Source organism: Crotalus tigris, unplaced genomic scaffold (genome assembly GCF_016545835.1).
Source record: "Crotalus tigris isolate CLP2741 ecotype Arizona unplaced genomic scaffold, ASM1654583v1 scf7180000024304.1987388, whole genome shotgun sequence".
NCBI classification, from domain to species: Eukaryota; Metazoa; Chordata; class Lepidosauria; order Squamata; family Viperidae; genus Crotalus; species Crotalus tigris.
Genome location: NW_024100476.1, coordinates 971,874 through 995,849, shown reverse-complemented (window position 1 = coordinate 995,849; position 23,976 = coordinate 971,874). Strand labels below are relative to the sequence as shown.

Genomic DNA, 23,976 nt, shown 5'->3' with positions numbered 1-23,976 from the left:
TATTGTTATACAAGTTATTTTATTAAAAAAATAGGTACATGTTTCTGCCCAGAAATATATCAAATTACATATTTAAAGGTATATACCTTCAATTTTCATTCAAGTCAAACCACAGAATTTAAGATTAGGTGTCCTAGGTACAGGCCATGAGCAATACCCAGTTTACAGCTACTACTTTTTGGTAACATAGCCATTTTCAGTTCATAATCAATATATACTATTTACAATAAATAAATAAAATTGCTTTATATTAAAATTTTGAGAAGGAAAGTAATTTTACAATTTTAAGGGTGATCATCAGATTTCTACTTATACAAAGTCCATGGATCAAATAAATCCTTAAAAGACATTCTCAATTCACTATGGGCAAGAGGAAAATAAAATAGGAGGAATGAAGAGTCTCATGAAGAAGTAGGCTAGTTCAGGAAAACAATTTATCTACAACGTCATCCAGGTAAAAAGGGTAGGATTAATTACTAATACAAGCAAGTTCCCCTGAAAATGAAATAACAACATCCAGATGTGGGCTGTCAACTTGCAATTCATCATCACAGTATAATCTGAAAAGAACTTGTCAAAAATGCTCAAGTTTCATTCTTGTGGCAGGCTCATTTAAAAAGGAAGGAGCAAGGTATTAATAACAACACAAGCCCCAATCAGAGAAGTTGTAAAGTCACACATAAATCACTCAAAGGTAACAGAATGAACTATCTACTTACAAGCTGCATTTATGCAGATACTGAAAACTGGCTGCAAAGCAGATGAATTGTAATTCCTGCTTGAAAACTGTTTTAGGACAGGAGACTTTTAGCATTCTTTCTTTGGTTTTTGTTTTAATTATCTTCTCTCTTGTAGATAGATGTGCATCTGGATCCAAGTGCAATTCATGCAGAAACACTATTTTATCTGGCCAACCTAAAGATATATACCCTAATTTATTTATATAAGTATTTTATCTAGTGCTATAAAGTTGCAAAAACTTTCAGCAGTATCCCACATGCTCACAGCATGGGAGCAGTGTCTTCTGCTTATTTATTTTTTTAATTTCAGTTGAACTCTGTAAATGAAATCCAAACAGTTTCTTTGTGAAGTCAAACAATTTTCTTTTTAAAATGAGTTTCTTAATATCATTTATAAAATATGGAAGGTTAGGCTGAGAAGACGTGTACAATATTCATTTTAGTGTTATTGAAAATCTCAAGTATTAATACCCAGGGATCATTTAATTTTTTCTGTACTGTTTTTTCAAATGTAGAGGCAAACTGAAAATGGATTGAGAGCATTATCAGAGATTCTATCAAAAGGATTACATTTAATTTCAGAATGCTATATGTTTCAATGTATATTTGTGTTATAAACCCACCCATTCACCCATCTACTTTGAGAGAAGTTCAAAAGCTATTTATAATACAGCATGATTCAGAGGAAAAACATGAAATAATTAACAGGGCTAAACTAAATTATGTAAGAATCTAAGCACCACTTTTCATTCACTTTTCATTCTAGTTAAGGAACAATGTATCATAGATAGAGTATGAGCTATTTTCTATTACAAAAATCTGAAAGTAGTTACCCAATATACTAATCCATGAATGGGCTCTCAAAAACAGGCTCTGAATTGAGTTTCTACAGCACTGAATGATACATCATCCCTAACCACATTAGCAAATAAACATTTTCAATTCAATTACATGGAATGTAATTTGAAGTGTGCCTACAACTTATATTTTAGCTAAGGCAAATTGACATCTCCTAAAAAAAAGTTTCCTTAATTTAAAAAAGTGATCAAATTCTTAACGCTGGACACAAACATACAGTATTTTGGAACCATATAGATTTCAGTTAAGAAGACCATATACATTCTCACAAAATACATACAGAGTAAACTTTGCCAAGTTTTGTTGAATTCCTTCAATTTTTTGCTGTATTTTCATATATTAAAGAAAGCACTTTAAATGCTAGTGATTTCTCAAATATATTCTGAAACTTACTGTTCAATCTATTAAAACTGGAAAAAAAATCATCAGTCTTTAATTGAGGTGTAAAAATTGCCTCATAAATTCATAAGTGGTGAAGGCAACGGCTTGAGAAGGAATACAACGGATGTAATTCAATGATAATCCACGGTATAATCCCCTTCGTATTCCATGGTTTCCATAAACATATTTCAATGTTTGGACCATTGTACTAGAAAGAGAACAGAGTAAGTCTTTGTAAAACAAGAGATTTTCCAACACTTTACTTCAAATAGCATTTTAAAAAGCAGGGACTTTTGCCTTACCTAATGGGAAAATATAGAGATCCCCCTACTTTTATTCAGATAGAGGGCAGAGGTAATTTTATCATACAGAAGTAATGCTAAATTATTGCTAATGAGATTTAATTATTTTGCAAAATGTTTCTTTACATAAAAAAGAAAATACAGCCCAAAATCAAGATTTTTGATTCTATTATCTGAAAATCCAAATTCTACACTAATGAATATGAAGCTCAGTTCACAGGAAAATCTTCCACACAAGCTCACTGATGTGAGTAGAAACATTTTTAAAGTGAGAGATTGCAGTCTGTTGCAATTCTAATTGTACATTATAATAGGTAGACTTCCAAGAGATGCACAGTCTTGAGGCAAGACATTTAAATATAGAATAAATTCCATGTTTTGGAATCTGTTGTCATTTCGGAAAGAAATTTCAAGAAAACTTGTTTATAGTTTAGCTTTCTCCATATGGCATAGATACTAATGAACTGAAGGCTCATTTTCTTTTACACTGTGTCATTTCTGTGGATTTTAGGGTACATTTTACAGAAGGATTTAATTCCTTAGAAGGAATTTAATTCCTTAGAATGTTTTGTTTCCTTGCCTGCAGAACTTGGAAAAAATAGAATATTTTGCCCTATTTGGTTTTTGCAGTTCTGCATTTGTTAAATTTTTTCTTTTTAGGTGAAACTTTATTACAAATATAAGGTCACTTTACATGCTTCAACCTGATTACAAAAATAATAACTACAAAAAGCTGAAATACTGAAACAAATTAAATGACATTATTATAAAAAATCTTAAAGGAGTAGTTTTCAGTAGCTCATTTTTCACTTCCTTTCTATTGTTCTTAGCCACTAATCATTACTTAAATATTTCTCCTTTCATTGAAACATTGACCATTATTGCTTATATTTGTTCAAATCATTTCACGATGTTTTAAAATTAATTTCCAATTTGTTTATCTTGTTAATAACTGACAGAATTATATACCATCCGTAAAATATTTTACATCAATCTTCCCTCAAATTGTAGCTTGGAATAAATTACATTTTTCATAACATTGTTCCAATGTAATTAATTCTTTGACATTTTGCATGCTTTTTAAATTTATGTTCTCATTGTTTTTACTGTTTTATTACTTGTTCAACTGAGATTATATAATCACTGACCATTAAAACATTCTTCTCCTAATAAAATAAACCATTTGGGGCAATCAGCCTACAATTAGGCTGCCCGTGGGACACCTAAATGTTAACTCTGCATAAAATGTGAAATTAAGGCTGCCCAGTATTAATATTAACGTGGTGGTCTGTTGACATTTGTGTGACCACATTCTGAAATAATATCCCTTCATCCCTTTTTCGGGGAAAAGTAGCCTGATGACAGTAAGTACCAATGCTCACAGCCTCATCTGTTTTTTTTTTCTTGATTTTTCCCCCCTTTTTAAGAATCTGACTTGCTGCAAAGCATAGCATCTGCCTGTTTATGCTTTGAGCTCATATTTATTTGCATCCATGCTTTTAGGCCCAGAATAGACTCATAGGGTCAACAGAGATTTTGGAGAGAGGGAGCTACAATTTAACTTCTGATAGAAAGGAGTATTGTGGTTGACAATGCTACTGTGACAGCCACTTTATGAGCGCACACATTACACAATCTCAGCATTCCCAATCTAACTTCACTCCAAAGAATGGCTAATGCCAGTGCCAGCTTAATATTGCAACTTATGTCAGCTGAAATCCTCTATGTGTATATCAAAAATAACAACTAAAAGGAGCCTGACCTACTAGACATAGATTTTGAACTTAAATGCATTCCTCTTACTTTGAAGCTATAGCTTACTATGAAGCTTTAAATGCTATGCTTACCTTGCTAGTTATATACACGTGAACCAAAGAACAAAAAGACATTGTTAATGTTTTACAGACAGTATGATACAGTAGATAGCTGTTACTGCAGGCATATATTTGGTTCCAGAGATGAAACTTACCAACATTTTTCAGAATCAGGAAGTATGGCTCCCAACTGCATTCGTCTACGAGTGACATCTAGAGGGTATCTGGGGAAGGAAAAGGCATTTTCTTTAATTGCAGTTATCACAATGCAACTATTCACACTACAAAATAATAATTAAAAGACATTTACATAAAGAACATGTGGCAAATACAAAGCTGCCTTATATTGAGTCAAATTAGGAGCTGACTTTGGCAGCAGAAATTCTATGTCAAAGCCTAGTACCCAACACTTGTTTTTATTTTTTTTTAACAGCCATGTTGAAATATTTCAGATTGTATCTTTCTGCATATTAAGAATATAACTCGCTTAATGAGAAAAGCAATCCCAATTATTTCATTTTTATTAAACATCTATCTCACATTTCTACCAAAAGCAGTGCTAAAGTGGCTATCATAATGGGTAGAATACCAAACTGTAATTGAAAACAAACGAATTAGGAGAATCCATAAAATAAAAAAAATGCTAAGGCTTTTAGCATAAGATTTTAGAAAAGAGTTATGTTCACCGTATTCAAAATCAATCATATGCTTTAGCACAGTGTTTCTCAACCTTGACAATTTTAAGGCATGTGGACTTCAACTCCCAGAATTCCACAGCCAGCATTGCTGGCTGTGGAATTCTAGGAGTTGAAGTCCACATGCCTTAAAATTGTCAAGGTTAAGAAACACTGCTTTAGCACATGTTTTATTTTGTGACAGTTTCAGAATACAAAAGGTTTAACATTGGAAAATGTTAAGCTCCGTATCGGAATTGCCAGGAATAATTTCTTCAGGCAGGATCACCATATGAAATTTTAAATTTTAAAAAATGGTAAAGAAAATGAAAAACTTTAACCCTTAAGAAATTTTATACAACAGCCCAATTTTTTTTTTTGTAAAATTTGGCTATCATGTAAGAATGACGTAGTAGCTATATTAATTCTAGATGGATGCCACTAACCCCTCAAAATTGTATGAATTGGTTGAAGTAAACCCCAAAAGATCACAATCCAGAAACCAAAAAAGCATTTCATTTCCTTTTATTTCAATAACAGTTAAAAGACATGTTTGTATCCTTTTCACTGATATCAGTAGAACATTAAACATAGGTATTTAAAAGCATTATAACATGTTTAACCCACCTACTAAGTGCAAATTCAATTGTTTAAATTTGAAAACCAAGAAAAAATGGAGGTTACATGCTAAAGCTGCATGAAAGAGAAGTAACTTGTTTTCAGCTATGATCTTTTTTCTTAAATGTTTAATCTATTTCTACTTCTGCTCAATCATGAGTCTCAACAGGTGGTGAGAGCTGGTCATTAAATTTCATTTTTAAATTTATCTTGCCTCATTCTTGTTGTTTTACGAAATGAGAAAAAGCATGCAGCCATGCTAGTTTTAGCAGAGAAAAGCCAAGGTATATAACTGAGTTGGCACAATATGCACTATATATCTTCCTCCAACCCTTTTATGTAATTCAGACCATGTTAAATTATCATTATGACAAATATGTATTTTTTACCATAGCTTTCTAGTGTAACCATTGGCGCTCTGGTGGCATTCAAGTATTCTCTGCCAATTTATTATGCAACCCTATTTTGCACTGTAGCTGTATTAAAGCTACAATTTTTCGAACAGCATCTGGAGTAATAGTTTATTTACACACAAACCTCATATAAACTGACAAGAAAAACAGCAGATTGGAGGCTTTGTTACACATAAGCAAATGTATCCCTTCAACTGGCTCCAGGGCAGAACTGAGAATACCGAAGACAGAAAATGAAAAATTGTATTGCTTTGGAATTCTGCTAGTTTGGATTTTTTTTAGCTTGTACAGTGAGCTTTCTTTGCAGACGGAAATTTAAATGATGTTATATTTCATGATTTCTAAAGGTGGAAGGAAATAAAATTCCTAACGCAAGCTATCCTAACATTTCTCCAGTAAGTGCAGTAAAATACTAGAATAACTTACGATATTGTTTGTGCTATGGCTCCAGCTATGCCACCACACAGCAAATTTACATGAGTTTTCAAAACTAAGACATCAGGATTATCTAAGCAAGGCCTCCCGAGCAGGGTAGGCGCTTGAGCAAGTCCCACACTCTTTAAGGTACCAAAGGTAAAAAATGAGAAACCTGAAAGGAAAAAATTTATCTTTAATGGAAACATTACCTCAACAACAAACTGCATAGATGTTATAGGCACAATTCAGCCAAAGAATGAGCTTATTTAAATCTAACAGTAGTGCATGTGCCAAGCTCTGTTCCATTATATATCCATTAATTTTAAGTGCTAAATTTTAGTTCGATCATCAAATATACCATGACATTGTCTCCATTTTTTCAGACTTCATTTTTGTTGATCACTTAGAGCAGACAGTCCTGATATATTCTGGTATATGGGCAACAAAATTACTTGAACGTTACAGATTGCCAGAAAAACCTAACAATCCTCACAAATGAATGCACTGTGCCCTATATTGGAAAGTAATCAGAAAAAGAATCCTTTTAAAAAAGCTCCTGTGTTACAGTAATTCTCTTTCTTTACATAATATTGTCCTGGTCTTTACCATTATCTTGGACATTACGTTCTTACAATAAACTTCTGATCCACAGAGTACTAAAATGTGGCTGCAATAAAAATGAAAGTTTTTAAAAAACAAAAACAATTTGAAACAGCATTTATGATTAAAATCAAAGAAACAGAATAATCTAAGCAACAGTAAACCAAGAGGACTTAAGATGCTTTACAGAAACACTGAACGTATTACACAACTTAGTGCTGAGCTAAACCTCTGGGATTTAATTAATGAGTTATTAGCAAAGTTGAAAAAAGAACGTATCTACATCCCTCAATCATAACGGGTTCAAAATGCAATCCCAAACCAGAATTTCAACATTTAAACTAATTAAAACATAATCAGAGTTAGAACTTAAATGAAAATCAACATTTTGTTTATTGGATTTGGGTTGTGACTTCTACCGCAACTGACAAAAAAATCCAACTAGGAACAACCCAAGCCATCGTGTTGTGGGAATTCTGAAGACTGTGTCCACATGCATTTTTAAAAAAAGGAAATTGATGTCCTTTAAGAAAAGAAAAAAGAAAAAAAATGATATAGTTTTCAGCCAATAGTTTTCAGTCTATCCTTTAGATTAGACAGAATCTACCCCATTAGGGGAGGGAGAAAGGAGACACGGAAATATTTAGAAGTCATAGTCAAGATTAAAGAATTTTTGACCAAAGATTCACATAATATATCAGAATTGCATTATTTAGGCAAAGAGATTACGCCTATAAATATCTAGAATCATGGATCTCAAAAAGCAAATAACTTAATCACTTTATCACTTAAATGTTATGATTTACTTATTTATGCAGATGTTGGGACATAAGTATATAATGGAGGCAACTGCAATGATGACACTATAGAGAGCACCATTGTGACATCATCACATACTGCAGAAACTGTTGTCTTCAGTAAGGATAAGTAAGTCAAGAGTATTGCTAAAAAATCATGTAGTTATTTTAAATGTCACTTCTATTTTCATTTTTTTAAATATGGACATCTGCAGTTAGAGTCAACAGTAGAAATCAAATCAACAGTAGATGACTTTCAATTTATTGAACTGCCTGAATTGAGAGCACCTCCAACAGATTCTTCTAGAAATGTTGGAAAAGACAACAGAAAGGTAAATCATCATGCACTATGAGCAAACTTCATTTCTAGCAGTTTCTTTTTTTAATTGTTCATGTGCAAAAAGTATTTTTTTTATTTTAAAGGAAGCAAAGGAAACAGTTTTCAAATCAAAATTAAACCTAAAGAGGTTCACCAAAAAACAATCATGTTCAAGTTCTACTCACCCGCATATGGAGCCATTCCGACTATTGTTGGCATAAGTCCACGATAAAATCCTTGCATACCACCTTCCTTTGGCAAAAGCCAATAACAGCAAGAAAACAGAAAAATAAATAAATTTAGGAGAATTGCACGTTTGAGTACAGGAAAGTTTTGAAAAGAATGCTCTAATTTTCATTTTTTTCATATACTATATTCTAGGGCTTTGCAAATTATTTGAAAGAGATGTCCTACAATGCAACTTGTTAAAATCAGCTCTTTTAAAGTTTAAGACACTGGTTGGATTATATTCTATTGCTTGTGTTTGCATTGTATTGAATTCTAGTATGATGTGGTCACTCTCGCCCAAGGTTCCGGCAACTTCAACTCCCTCTATCGCTTCTTCTCTATTAGTAAGAATTAGGTCCAGTATAGTTTTTCCTGTAGTTCCCTCCTCTACCTTTTAGATGACAAAGTTGTCAGCTAAATCAGTTGGGAATCTGTTTGATCTCCCATTTGCTGCAGAGTTTGCCTCTCAGTTGATATCAGGGTAATTAATGTCCCCCATTACTACTGTGGTATGTTTCCTACATACATTTGTTAATTGATTAGCAGAGAGTTCCTGTATTTCTTCTGCTTGGTTGAGTGGTCTATAGCAATGTCATTTTTCCCCCTTTTATATTGATCCATACGGATTCTAAGAGGTTTTCATCTTGGTTTTGTGTATTTCTGTAGAGATGTAGTGATCTTTTATATATATAATGCAACTCCACCTGTTTTGTTAGGTCTGCTTCTTCCTTTGAAAAGTTTATATCCTTCCATCAGTACATTCCAGTACATTCATGAGTTTCATCCCACCAAGTTTCAGTAATGGCAATTATATAATAGCTGCCTTCATGTACTAGTCAAGTTCATCCTGTTTGTTCCCTAAACTTGGAGAGTTAGTGTATAGACATTTGAGTCCTTTATTGGTCTTGGGTATGTTTCTTATATCTCTTACTCTGTAACTGGGATTTACATCCATCACTCCCTAGTTCATTATGTTTTTCTCTTTTTTTTCTTTTACTCTTTATTCCCTTCCTCATGTGATTGGTTATCTAGTGGTTTTTGCTTGGAATTAGGTTCTGTAGGTCATAAAGATTGGCCCCCCCTCCCTCCTTAATTTTAGTTTAAAGCTTCTTTGATAAGATGAGTCAGTCGTTTTTTGAATGTATTGTTTCCACTTCTTGTGAGGTATAGTCCATCCATTTCCAGTAGCCCTTCATGTAGTTAATGGAGACCATGGTCTAGGAACCGAAGTTCTGTTGACGACACCAGTTTTTAAGCCAATGGTTTGTTTCTAAAATCCTTTGCTCCCTCATTGGATGTTTGCCTTTGTTTGAAGTATAGATGAAAACTTTACTTGTGCTCCTAATTCTTTAACTTTCTTCCCTGGCTGTTCATAATCTTTTGTTATTGTTTTCAGATTCATTGTTGTGTCATTGGTCCCAACATGTAGGAGAAGAAAGGGGCAGTAATCCATGGGGTTGATTATTTTAGTAAGATACTCAGTTACATCTTGATTTTTGTTCCAGGGAGACTATGTACCTCCCTAGATTGACCGCCTGGTCTGCAGACTATAGTTTCTGTTCCCCTAACAACTGAATTTCCTATCACCCATATTCGCCTTTTTTTTCTAGAGAAGTCTGAAATATGTTTCTTCCTGTCGCAGGAATGTTGGGTTGTGCCTCTTTTTTAGAAACTATTGATGAATGCTTTTCTGTGAGCGTCTGTATATTTGTCTTCTCCTTTCCATTTTCCCTCTTTTCTAATATCTAGAGAGCACATAGTGTCCAAATTAGATACACTACAAGTGTATCTTGGTCAGCAACTATTTCTGCGATCTTTCACACTCTCCCCGATTCATGTAGACCTCTCACATACCCCCTTATATCACCAACCCCCATGGTATCTCTCATGCACCCCCTACACCCTCACCCACCTATATGGTGCCTTTTATGCACCCTCACTGACTCTTCCTTGGATCCTCCCTGCACCTCGTCTGTCTCTCATGCATTGGCCCCGCCCCGCCCCTGCCACCTCCATGCATTCCCTTCGCTCCCTCCCCACCCAGCAACAGCCACTTACCTACCTTCAAGCCTGGGACTTACAACTTCCTGCAAGCTTCCTTTCGTTGTGGGAAGCTGGCAGGACATTGCCTTGCCCAGTAGCTTTGGAATTCAGTTAACAATGGCAACCAAAACTATAGGGATCCCACTCGCTAAGTGATGTGGTCATGCTTTACGGCCAAATCAGCAACAGAAATTCTAGTCCCAACTGCTATAAGTTGAGGATTATCTGTACTATTACTGTTAACTACAATTTTATTCAAAATCAGGGATAAAGGCTTAATGCAAACTGTGGCGGGGACTTGTCTATGAATCTGTTTCTGTGTAACCAATGAGCAGAGCATGATTTATTTTACAACAGAAATGAGGCACTCTTTCTCATCTTAGTTCCTCACCCCTAAAACAAAAGTAATACTGGTAGCATCTACAAGGGATAAAGACAGTAATAAAATGAACTAGGTAAAGCAGACAAGTGTTGTAGATACAGCAATGCTTAACATTTTGTGAGCCCATTTGAATTTTCAACATTTCTACATAGACACAACCTAAAATACAATTTGTTCTCCTAAAACTAGAACCCAATTGAACAAATGAGTCAGAAACATTATACTTGTTCACTGATTTGCTGAGAAAAATTATCCAGAGCTATAGAGGCAGAGACCTAATTTTTTAAAGTAAGCATTAAGCAACGTTTGGGTCCCTTAGATTGTGTAAGCCTGGGGGTGTCAAACTGCCAGCCTACGGGCCGGATATGTCATGCCGAAACCGCGCCTACTGCATTGCTGGCATTGGAAAAAAAGTTGTGATACATCGCGACATGTCACGTGACGTTGCGAGTTTGACACCTCTGGTGTAAGCAGAACATGTTTTTGAAGAAAAGAAAAATCAAGCAATGTTTAATAATCAATCCCAGTGATGGTTTATCATTCATATTTTTAAGACTTACTAACTGCAACAGCATAAAGAGTGGGAAAATAAAAACAAAGGTTTTATTTCATTGCTAGTACCACAAATTGTTTTGGCTGAAAAATCTTATGATGAGGGACACATTTGTTCAAATCTGGTCAGCAATTTTATGAAGCATCAGTTTTTCAAAGGGGCTACTGATTTGCCATATGCTATTTTTCCAACTGATTTCTTTGAACTAGGTATTACTGCTTTATTTTGTAAATTCTGTAAATAGCATAGGTAATTGATAAAAAAAAATTAAGAACTTCTTTGATTTGGTTTAGTCAGACAATATTCTCCTTTCATTAAAAATATACACATTTCATCAAGTGCTCATAAACCACCAATTGGGATAGGAGAAACATTAAACCAAGGGTCTTCAAACTTGGCCCTTTTATGAGTTATGGACTTCAATTCTCAGAATTCCTCAGCCAGCATGCCTGGCTAAGGAATTCTGGGAGTTGAAGTCCACAAGTCATAAAAGGGCCAGGTTTGAAGACCCCTGCATTAAACAGAAGAGCAGCTTTATTATTCTTATTTGCTACCCTTATAAATACACTGAGCTTGCAAATTCATTTTTCTTGCTCAGTTTTCAATTTTCTGCTGAGAACTATTACAGAATATAAACAGGTATTTGTAAAGCCATAATATTGAAGAAAAGCAAAGACAATTACCTTGGTGTAAATGGTCTTGAATGCATGAATAATTCCCCTGTACTTATGATCCCCTTTTACTTGGAATGCCAGCCGTGCTCTCACCATATCAAGGGGGTATGTACAGATCACTGCTGTTATACCTTCCAAAAATTAATAATAATTAAAAAATCAGCATACACCCAAGTCTAAAAGGCTTTAGAAAATTGATTTTTACCTCTATTTATTATAGGCATAAGAATGATGGAAGCAATACATTAAAATTAAGTGGTCAATCTATAGGGATAGTATATAGAACCTTGAAGGATCAGATGATTTAGATTGCTTGCAAAAATTACACTCCATGTTGCTGAAATCAGTAACCTAACAAAAGGATGGTAATTTTTAAAGTATTCTTTCTTAAACATACTTTAAGAAAAAAAAAGTTAGCATAATGATGTGGGGAATAAGTGTTCAGTATCTTTTTCTATTTTGCATTTGGAAAGCTTAAATTCTTTTATTCTTGAAATGCCTTTAGAAAGTGATGGGGGATGAGAAGCTTATGTTTTAAATAATTGAAATTAAGCTTCCCCCCCCCCTTCAACCTTTTTATTCCCTTAAAGGAAACTGAAAGGCAATTATCTACCAATGGAGTGTTATTACTCAGATTTGAATTACACAAGGCACAGGAAATCCAAAGTTGAAAGTTCACACCATAAAGTTTTACCTTTGCCAATCCCAACAGACGCATCACAATAGACTTTTCAAGGCATTTTCCTCAGATTATTCTTAAACTCAGTGCCTTCTGTAATCTATGTGTGGTCTTGCAAGCACTTAGAAATCTTATTTCCAACATTTCTCAACTCCCTTAAAGTGCAAAATTATATTAGCACCACAGATCAAATTCATCATAGAAGGTAGAAAGGTATTTCAATGGATTTTTCATTCTCCATACAACACTTTGTGCTCATTTGTTCTTACACTATTCCTATAAATATGGAGACATTCCACATATTTATTATGTGGCATGGTATTTACCATTTGTTCTAGATATATTCTGTCATCACTTTATTGGCAATTAAACATTCTTTTGCAATAGCTTCCATTTCTTCCCCCCTCTTGCTTATTTTCTTATTTCTTTTCTATACACTTCAATAAGCAAAAGCACTGTAACATTTCATAAAACCATTATTTTGTGCTAGATTTTCACATGCTGTAAAAAAGTTACTATGGCCAACAATTTCCATCCAAAGTATGGAAGTATAATCACAATGTATGTGGTTCATCTGAAAAATGTTCACACCGATATCTATGAATAGTGTAGAGACATTTCTCACTTTTAATAAAAGAATTTGTGTACTGACTAAAATACATTACTTGACAGACAAGCTTAGAATAAAAGAAGTATTACTTCATGCAACACACTAACAATGTGGCACAGGCACGTATCGTGAGCACTATCTTTTTAAACAATCAAACCAGGAATCTAGTTTGATCATTTTAGTAGCTATAGTAATCATAGGTGAAATCTGCTTAAGTAAATGCAATCTATCTCTGATTAGAACATGAAAATTTTAACTCAGTTGTTTTGTTCTTTGAGCTTCCAAAAGAGTGCAAGTAGCCACTAATGAAAACTATTTCATTTTTGATAAACTACAAGTAGTCCTCAAGTTATGACAGCAATTGGGACCAGAATTCCCATTGTTAATCAATGCAGTCGTACAGCACAACATCAAGTGATCACATCGCTTATCAATGACAATCTGAACAGTCCCATCTGCAATCATAACCACAGGACATGAGGGCTATTAAGTGAGAACAGTGAATGTCCCAGGCAAGGAGTGTGGGGGGGGAGAGTGTTGGTGCCATGGGCAGGCGCTACAAAGACCTGGAGGGCAGAGGGGTACTGTGGGCCACACACCCTATGGAGCATGGGCAAGCAAGAGGTGCTACAGAGTATTAGATCCCTGGATCTTATGCTCCAAAGCAAAGCTCCTCGAGAGAAAAGCAGTGGGAGCAACTTATAGGAATGACGTGCAACCATCCCTGTCAGCTTCCCAATGGATTTGCATGATAGAAGCTAACAAGGAAGGTCTGGTGTTCAGGTGACCGTGGGACACTGCAACCATCATAACCACCAGGTGGTTAATTGCAATCACATGACCCCAGGGATGTGCGACAGCCAGAATTTTGAGGACCGGTCATTAGGTGCCACTCATTCTACAGCATCCTAAGTTTAAACGGTCAATACATTAGTCATAACTTGAAAAATACCTGTCCCCCACCTAGCTGTAGCAAATGGAAAGAAACCAGAAACTCTCAAGCCCTAGTATCAGTCTTCAAAATCGTTTACAAGGTTGTTTCTGGAGATCTTTTTTACTTTTTATCTGATTAAAACAAACTTTAAGGCTGGGGTTTAATAAATTAAAAACCACAATTGTAGATATTATAGAAAAGGATACATATACACTGAGAAAAAAAGAGAATAAAGAGGAATACCTGCTAAGGATCCAGCCATTAACCGATGAATATGACTAGAAATGCCAAGCCTGTTCTTTATCACCTACAAAATGATTACATTTGAAGTGTGGAAAAAACTCTTAACATACCAAAGATAAAGTTCATTACTCTTCACCATATGCCATAACAATTTTTTAAATAATCACACTAAACCCAACATTCTTTTTGTTAGCTGCTCTAAGGCATGATTTTACAGAAAAGTAAGTAAAGGTCCTGTAAACAATGTTAAGTAATAAATCATGATTATACACTAACAAACCAGTAACAGAACATATTATGGCTTAGTCTTAGAAACATCTGAAAATTAAGCTTCAATATGAGTGGTTATTAAATGCATGACACATAAATACATTACTGGAAATAAATCATACTGACTTCATTTCATGTCAATGAAAGTTAAAAGCAGATGAAATAAAATCTGATCATTTTTGTACTGCCTCTCCTGCTGATTTCTGGAATAACACCACTTAAACACCACTCTGTGAGGCCAGTATTATATAGTATGGAACAAGTTGTATGTCTGGTTGGAGACTAGAATTAATAGAGGAGAATAAATATGGAAAGGTCAAAAGTGAAAATATGTGTATAATAATGTATAATAATAATAATATGAATTATTCTTAGTAAGAAGTAGAACATGAAGGAAGAAAAATGTAAATAAGAAATAACGGGGCTATAAGGACAAATATTCTAAAGAAGAATAAGGGGGAAATGTAAATATTAGATTACCGTTATGTAATTGCTGTAAAAAAAGGAGTGTGTGTGTGTGTGTGTGTGTATGTGTATATATATATATATATATATATATATATATATATATATATATATATATATATATATATATATATATTGTGTGTATGTGTGTTATGTTTTGTTTTGTTCTGTTTTGTCTGGTTGGTTAAAAATAAAAATTAAAAAAAAAACCTCTGTGAGGCCCTCAACCTCAAAAGATTGTTCTCTCCTGATACATAAATACAAGTCAAGAAATCATGATTTATTTCAAGACAGTATAGGAGTTTGCTCTTGGGTTTTCTTCTTGAAAACAAAGGTACTGTGGAAAGCATTAGACTTCTGTCCCTCCACACTAAAAGTTGTGATTCTGAGCTAGGATGTCAGCTGAAAACAAGGAGTCCTGGAATATCCTCCCACAGAATTAATGAAACAGAGTTGGCCCACTGTCAAGTACATCATTTTCTATGGAAGAATGTTCCTATCTAAATAAACCCATAATCATTGCTCCGCTATTCTTCCTTTGTTTTAATAGAATTCAGCAAGATAGAACTCTCGGTAAATCACATAGAACCTACAAATATAAAAATATGTATTTACAAGTATTTAGATTAATTAAACAGGTTTAAAATCTTTTTTTACAAGCAAAAGCACTGGCATTTTCCTTCCCACGTACATAAAGAATCTGGCTGCTTAATTCTGTCAAAAAAGTTTTAATGATATATAATGTCAATTTTGAAGTTTGAAACCACTTTATACCACATAGATGAAACAAGAAGACACGGGTTATTTACCTTTTTATACTGACCAAATGCTGTAAACTGAATTGCACCGTATGGAAAGATTCGAATCATCATGGCTCCGTTTCCTTTATAGTATCCTAAGAAGCCTTCTTTCTTTGGCACAGCGCATAGTGTAGAAATCACACCTGTCAGCGTTGCAAAGCAGACTAATGTGTTACCATTTTCATCTCAGCATTTTAAATTGCTCACTTATGAGAACTATTCTATAAATCTAGAAAACTCTGTCAAAACTATAAGTCCGTTGTATGTGACTATGGCGCAAATACAGGTATTTAAAACAATTACAGGATTACCAGGTATTTCAAGTCTTGCCACACGGCATATATAGCCCAACTTTTGAGCAATGTACATAAATAATGAAGAATATTAAACACTCTGCTGAAGCATGATAAAATGCATTGTAAAAAGAATAATTATATATGATGTCGTATAATGACCTGCATTTCAAAACCAGTACATGCCAGTACGTGAAAAGTGTAGGTGCTAGGAAAAAACTAACATCTTTTTATCACAGTTAAAACTGATACAGTATATTTTAATCTTCTGCTGCTAGTATGTTTAATAAATCTGAGGTATGTATGGAATAAAAGAAAATGCAAAATGTACAAAAAGTGTGTACTAAAGCTTCAGGAAGTCAATCCAGTTTAGAAATTAGGGTGAGAATCGGTTATCTAAAAAAGCATCAGTGCTCTTAAAGAGAAGGTATATGAGAAAGCTAAACTTTTACACTGCAATTCCTAATAAATTGATAATGTATAAACAAAAACATGATTTAATTATACTATTGTTTGACAAATTAACTAATCTTAATTGTGATCACTATTCTACTTTTAGAAAAAACTGCTACTGTAGAATTGAAAGTACATAACATGAAAAAGTTATCCCATATCTTTGCTTATGTGTTTGATAGCCTCAGCTAGGTCTAAATTTTATACAAACACTGGATTTACATCTTAATTAATTCATAATGTGGTCTGCTTTGTTTGGCAAAGCATGTTGTATAAATCTAAACACTGTGGCTTGTAGCTCATGACACAATCATAAGCAACTTTCTGGTGATTGGAGAGGCAGAGTGATGTGGCAGTAATGACAAATGAGTAGAGCCAAGTCTCACATATGAGTGGATCAATCAAGGATGTTTGTTTTTTTCTGTCTTTAGTGAGAACTTCAAACTTTTGTGAGATTTTGTTTTTCCTTGCTTTACACTATGTTAAGCAATATTTAATATAGTAGTACTAATTTGAGATTATCACAAAGTGGCAAAAAACAATTATTTGCTGATTGTCAACAAATGAGTCTACAGAGAGCAATATGAGGAAGCAATATGATAGCCATTGCTGGGTTTCCACACCATGCTATTTCAATAAAAAATAATTAAAACAAATGATGGCTTAGTATAAGCAGCACAGTCTATAGTTCTTACAAGTCACATTTCACAAAAGTCTGAATTATGCAAAATCTACTCTGAAGTCAGAAAGAGAAGTTTTATTTCCTAAATTCCATATTTTATATTCACTATGAAGTTTTCCATAACAAGAAATCAATCATGGCTAAAAAAAACCTACTTAGCATGTTTTCAAAAACTGAAGTGGCAGACTTAGAACAGGGGTCCCCAACCCCCGGTCCATGGACTGGTACCGGGCCGCGGCATGCCAGCAACCGGTCTGCACAGAGAAGCAAAGCCCCATCTGTGGGATGCTGGCAGCACACAAAACCACACACTCTCCGGTCTGTGGAAAAACCTTTCTCCATGGAACCAGTCCTTCGTGCCCCAAAGATTGGGGACCTCTGACTTAGAAGACCAGGAAAAATGTGAAGTGATTTGAGGTAGAAAAGTGAGTTTAATCCTAATGAAGTGCTCCCTTAACCTGAGGAAGTCAAAGAACAATTGAAAATAAAGTTATTTTTCAAATGGAGAGCAAACAACAAGCTGACCGAAAAAACTCTGAATAAGACCAAAAAGAGCAAGTGATTTAATAATTTACATGCGGTCTTTAAAACCAATGTTCTCCTTTGGACTGCTGCTTAGAAAGCATTTAAAAAGCCAATTACCTAAATAATTTAACCTAAAAATAGTAGAATCAGAAAGAATCCATTCTTCTTCTTTTTGTGCCATATCCGTTATCAGATGTTGGCGATCGTGATGGCGATCCTGTTTTTATCAGCAGCCGCACGAAAAAATGCTGCTGAGTTTTGTCCAAACGAGTCCCTTAGATTTTGAAGCCAGAATGTTCTTCTGCCTGGACCTCATTTGCCTTCAATCTTTCCCTGGAGGATTAAATGGAGTATGCTGTATTTTTCTGGGTGTCGCATCACATGTCCAAAATATTCTAATTTTTGTTTTTTAATTGTTTTGATGATTTCCCTTGCCATTCACAGGCAGCTTATCACCTCATTTCTGATATTGCCAACCCAGCTTATACATAATAGCCGCCTGTAAATCCACATTTCAAATGCTTCTAGTCTCTTCAGGTGGCCTTCTGTTAGAGACCAACTCTCTACTCCATAGAGCAGGATAGAAAAAATATAGCATCTGACAAGCCTGATTTTCAGTCTTAGGCTTATGTCGTGACTGCAGAAGACCTTTTTCATTTTGAAGAATGCTGTTCAAGCATCGATGTTCTCCAGTGCCTCATTGAAATTCAATCGTAATGTGCTCATAAAATAATTTAAGACCTAACATACAAATAAAACAGTATGTACAAGAAAATTAAATGTAGACAACCATCTCTCATCTCATCAACTCATCTCTCACACAGAAGTTATATTTAGCCTCCACTTTGAATGTGGCAAATTTAGGAGATTTAGAATTTTGAAAAATATATTATCAGATGAAGGAAATACTTGAATAAAGATAAATGAGAAAAGCTATTTAAAGAGATAAGCCAGCATCCCACCAGAAACTGCTAAAATACACAATTCTTAGTTGTTTTAGCCAGCGTTGCCAATGCTATCAGTTGCTGAGAACTGCCAGTTCAGCAACAATATTGGGATGATTCCCCATCATATTTTTCCATAAATACTTTTGATTCTACTAGCATATGCATGTACAGTTAGTCCTCGACTTACAACCTTTTGTTAGGTAACCATTCAAAGTCACATCACTGAAAAAAGTGATTTATGACTGGTTTTCACACTTAGACCATTGTAGCATCCCCATAATCACTTGATCAAAATCCAGGCATTTGGAAACTGGCATGTCTATATGACAGCAGCATTGTCCTGTGATCATATTTATAACCTTCCTGGCCGGCTTTTGATAAGTAGTGGGGGAAAGCAGATTCACTTAACAACTTCATGATTCACTTAATGCAGTGATTCACTTAAATGTGACAAAAAGGTCATAAAATGGGACACAACTCACTTAGCTGTCTTGCTTAGCAACAGAAATTTTAGGCTCAGTTGTGGTTGTAAGTTAAAGACTATCTGTATTTTCCAAGGTTGACATTAGCATACTGCATGAACATAAATCATGATATCCTTAAGAATGTATATGTATGTTAAATGTATTAATAGCAGAAAGAATTGCATTTATTTAGTGTTTGAAAAGTGAAGAATACCATTTGAAGAAGGGATTAAGAAAATACCAGAATGTGTAGAAACTGACAAGGGCGATATTGAAGGACAAAGAAAAAGACATAGAATAATTTTAATATGTATAATGAACCCAGACAAGAGTTTACTAAGCACCTATGATTTGTAAAAATAGAAAATCAATAACTCTATTAAAAAAACAGAATGTCATTGCTTGACCTATCTCTTCTAACTGTGATTCTAGCAAAAGTAAAAACAATATTGCTTGAACTTGCTTCAATCCCAGCACACACATGCTATATGTGAAAAAATCCCCAAAGTGCTCACAGTTCAGAATCACTGATGACAATTCAAAAGAACTCTCCTTGTATTTTTTCCATGGATACAATCAGGTGTATTATCCAATGCTCTTCTCCTCTCTGATTACCATTACATAAATTTTATGTTGATGCCATCACTAGGTTACTCGTATCACCATCGGGTTTGCACCAGTTACCCAAATCTCCCGCTCTCCATAGTTCATTGTTTTCAATATTTCTGTAAACCAGAGTGTGCTAGAAGCTCCAACCAAGATAGAGCCATTTATGAGCCACCTTATCAAGTGCTCAGAAAATTTCAGTGGAATTGAAGAACGTTTCCCACAGCTGCCTGGAATCCAGAAAAATTCATCATCCTCCATAGATAGGTCAATTTAATTTGGTGTCTGCCTTAGCTGAAGGAAATATACTGCATCAGTCCAAACTCTGTTAGACAGAATCCATGGAAATATTCTCTTTTCTGGAACCAAAGGCACAGATCACTGTGTTCCAAGACAAAAGTCAAGTCGAGGATATGATCTGCCTCAAGGATAGTTTCCAAAATGATCTCCATGAAGCCTCTGTATGCCACAAAATCCTGATGCAGACCTTTAAAGTAGCTTCACCATTAATGTTGACATCCCTGAAGACCAAAATTCTCACCTCTGAAACCACATTCATCAACTCGGTCAGGGATTCTGTAGAACAGTGATACAATCCAATATACCCAACAAAATCCTGTCTTATATAACTTGAGAAGAAAGGTAATTTCTATATGGGCTACTGCAATATTTCCTCTTTAATCAATAGGTTTGCACTAAATCCCTTGATGTTATTTTTAATTAAAAGACCAACTTGGCATTCAACAGAAGTTTCATCAACATTTGTGATAATGCACATAATCTAATTATAAAGGTAGAATAGCAAGGGCAAAATAAATTCTCACATCCACAATTTAGGAATTTTGACTTAATTTTAAATTTAGAATGAATATCTGATGTGATTTTAATGGCTTATATTTGCTGTTATTTGCTGAGCTATTGTGAACAATAGCAGCTCTATAATAAAGTACAGGTACAAAAATGGTTGTAAAAGATTAAGAAATGCTTAATCAAACAAATGCTTAATTAAACAAAAATGTTCCAAAACATTAGAAGACTGAACACTATTGTTATGTATTCAAAGTTCCAACCAACAATATTTAGAAAATCATTTGTACTTATTCAAAAACCAGAAAGAGAACTTAACCATAATTTTTGTTCCAATACAGCTTACAACTTAGAATTTAACTTTAAAATCGTATAGAAAAGCAGGTCTAAACACATTAATAAGTTCAATTGATATATCTGAATTATTGCAATTACACAAGAAATCCACTTTCTTTACCAATTATAAAAATCACACATTATAAGCAATAATATTAAATCCCATAATATGTATTTTCTTACCTAGATGTTTGTAATGATGATTGTGAGCCTGCAACAAAATCTTTACTCGATCCAATGGTGCAATGGTTGACTTGGCACAACATCCTGCCACACCTTTCCAACAAGCAAAAATAGTACTATTTACTAACTACCAGACATTTAGCAAGAGTTATTTTTAAACTTTTATCTTTTCAAGGTTCATCATGCAACAGGTAAGCATTGCTTTCTCAGTCAACAATTATAATGTCTGAAAAAAAAATCCTTTTATTTCTCAATTTCTGATGAAGCAGAAAGCACACTGAGAAAAGTAAGAAATCATAAGAACGCCTTTGATATTTCTAAAATCTAAAAGGACCTTTCATAGACAAAAGTTTTTTAAAGATGTCTGTGGAGATTCTCATTCATCCAGGCCATTGTTCTGGCCAGAACCGATGAAGCTTTTTGGATGAGAAGCGAAGCATTTACAAGGAAAAAACTAAAGAAGTCCAGTTGCCTTTTGAAAAGCACTTTGGGGAAGTTTTCTAAAGAAATCTTAGAGGCTGACTCAGAGTTATTGAGAAATGGGCAGCATACAAATTTAATAAATTATGACTATCAGAGAATATGAGAATTTAACATCTAACGTGTTGTGTTTAACATTTAAGAGTTTCATTCAGGAAATTCCTAATTCAAGTCTTACCTCAGTCTAGTAGATAAATTGGTCATCATTTTTCACATCTATTTTTAACAATATATTTAATCTATAGAAAGCAAATCTACAGTGCTATTTAAAAAATCATAGCCAAGTTTTGCTATCATAGCTATTAGAAGTGAAGAAGCAAAGGAAGGGTATTAGGGGGGGGGCTGACAATCCTATAGCTTTACTAGCTTTATAGAAAAAAAATCCTGTTTACTTTCCTGCATTTGTAAAGCAAGTACATTAGTAGTCTGCCTAACCTGAGTGTTATTACAAGCACAGTTCTTTGTGAACACAGCCGCACAGCATTCCTAAACATACTAAATACTAAAACAGCTTTTAGCTGAATCTGTCAGCTGTATAGAAACTCTTGAGAATCAGTCCCTTAAAGCCATAAAATCCTATAATTCATGAACTCCTATGACCTGACAGCCCTTCCTGAATTACAGTACTCAGGATTCCATGTCCTATTTTCTTTTGAAAAAATGTACAAAGATGATGAATCATCTGTATTTTTGCTGATCTAGACAGGAAGCAATTACAGGAGCTGGAATATTTTCTAGGATTTCATGTCTGCCCTTATTTTTGTAATAAGATTTTGGAACTGCCAATGCATCCCTCCAAAGGAAAAAATAAAATATCGTGGACATATAAGAAGCAATTCAGTTATAATGGTTAAGGTGCTGGCTAGAATCCATGGAATTGTAAATTCTAGGCCTCCATTAGGCATGAAACACAGTTGGGTGGCTATGGGCCAGATATTCTCTTGGCTAGGGCTACCAGACAGGGTCGTTGTTGCAGAAAAATAGAAGGCAGGAGTATGTTCACCACCTTGCATCATATGTGAAAAAGGGTAAGATATAAATATGTAAATATGAGAAAGAAAGCTTTTATGGAATTCCTATGTTTCAAACAACCATATAATACAGCAACATTTTTTCTTTCTTGCAACATAGTTATTTTTGGCTAAATCACAGTGCTGTACATTTTTTTCAAAAATCAATGGCTTTTTACTTTACCCAGGTCTCCCCTCAAGTTTTAAAAATCAGTACAAATGATGCAAGAGAGCCAGTTTTCGGTTTCTAGGCACTAGACTGAAAAACTGCGAGATGGTGAATTCTAGTCCCACTTTGAGCATCAAGACAGCTGGGTGACCTTGGGCAGGTCTCAGAAATGTCTCCTTTTCAGCCCAAGGAAGGAGGCAATGGCAAACCACTTCTGAACAACCCTGCCAAGAAAATAGCAGAGACTTGCCCAGGCGCCAGGAGTCAAGACTGACTTGAAGGGACACAAAAAAGAAAGAAACCCAAGTAAAAATGCATAATCCTGGCAGGACACTTTTTAGCTTTAATAATTCCCCAGTATGAACCATATCAGTATGTTGCTAGCTATTAATAAATCAGGAGAATGGACGCCCAACTTCCATTGCCCAGGGTCCAAGAATTATCTGAAATCGTTTAAGGGGCTATACAGCTTTTACTTAGGCATTATTCTTTCCCTACAACTTTTCATCAGACATTTTAATCCCTTTGGCTCTTCCTTTCTCTAGCGGCCCACGGACATTCTCCCCCATTTTCCGACCTAGGAAGGAGGCAGACGGGAACAGGTAACTTAAATGTGTAGGGTTTTATATAGGGGCGGGGGAAGCAAAGCTTTTCCAATATACCAATTCCAAACCCCATTTAGACGAGGGGGGAAAGGGCAGATTCTGGAGAGCAGCCCACGCAGCATTTCCTAAAAATAAGGAAAGGCAATCCTGCCGCCGCCTTGAAATTTAGCCACGGGGTTTTTTTTAAGTTTTAAGGGTCTGAAAACCATTTCTGAGCAAGAAACTTCAAGGACCAAGACCGAGCGAGGTCATCCCGGTTCGGCCGCCCTTCTCCCTCCGAGCCGCACCTGGCTCTCACCGCCGGCTTCCCCTCCGGACTCACCTCCGGCTACCAAGGAGCGCAGCCAGTAGAAATCTCGCTGGGTCGGAGACGAGGGCAACCGGGCGCCGGGTCCCGCGGCGGCGGCGGTGGCTTCCGTGGCCATGAAGCCGACAACTGGCTGGTCTTTCCCCAACACCAATTGTACGAGGGGGCGGCGGCAGAGCAGCTTCAGCCCATGCTATCGCCTCCAGCAGCACACGAGGCCGGGCGGGCTGGACCTCTCCGCCCAGCGAGCCCGGGAGGCGGAGCCGCCGCCGAGCTTCCTCGGCCCGTGGCGCCC

The 23,976-nt window shown here is 35.2% G+C and overlaps 1 protein-coding gene across 1 annotated transcript; it reads right to left on the bottom strand.

Moving 5' to 3' along the window:
* SLC25A16 (solute carrier family 25 member 16) lies at window positions 1–23,976 on the bottom strand. Its single transcript, XM_039324630.1, has 9 exons — window positions 23,697–23,976; window positions 21,111–21,203; window positions 15,824–15,957; window positions 14,280–14,343; window positions 11,823–11,944; window positions 8,119–8,185; window positions 6,227–6,389; window positions 4,251–4,319; window positions 1–2,187 (listed from the first exon to the last, which is right to left on the bottom strand). Exons 1-9 carry the CDS (start codon window positions 23,797–23,799, stop codon window positions 2,031–2,033), a joined length of 972 nt encoding a protein of 323 aa, XP_039180564.1. The 5' UTR covers window positions 23,800–23,976; the 3' UTR covers window positions 1–2,030.

What these genes read in the sequence shown, in the direction of transcription:
- SLC25A16 (XM_039324630.1), bottom strand. Translation starts at nt 23,799, where the DNA reads ATGGCCACGGAAGCCACCGCCGCCGCCGCGGGACCCGGCGCCCGGTTG. An exon ending in TCATCATTACAAACATCTAG is followed by an intron (nt 15,958 to 21,110) that starts GTAAGAAAATAC and finishes CAACGCTGACAG; the next exon opens with GTGTGATTTCTACACTATGC. An exon ending in CATTTGGTCAGTATAAAAAG is followed by an intron (nt 14,344 to 15,823) that starts GTAAATAACCCG and finishes ATCATTTTGTAG; the next exon opens with GTGATAAAGAACAGGCTTGG.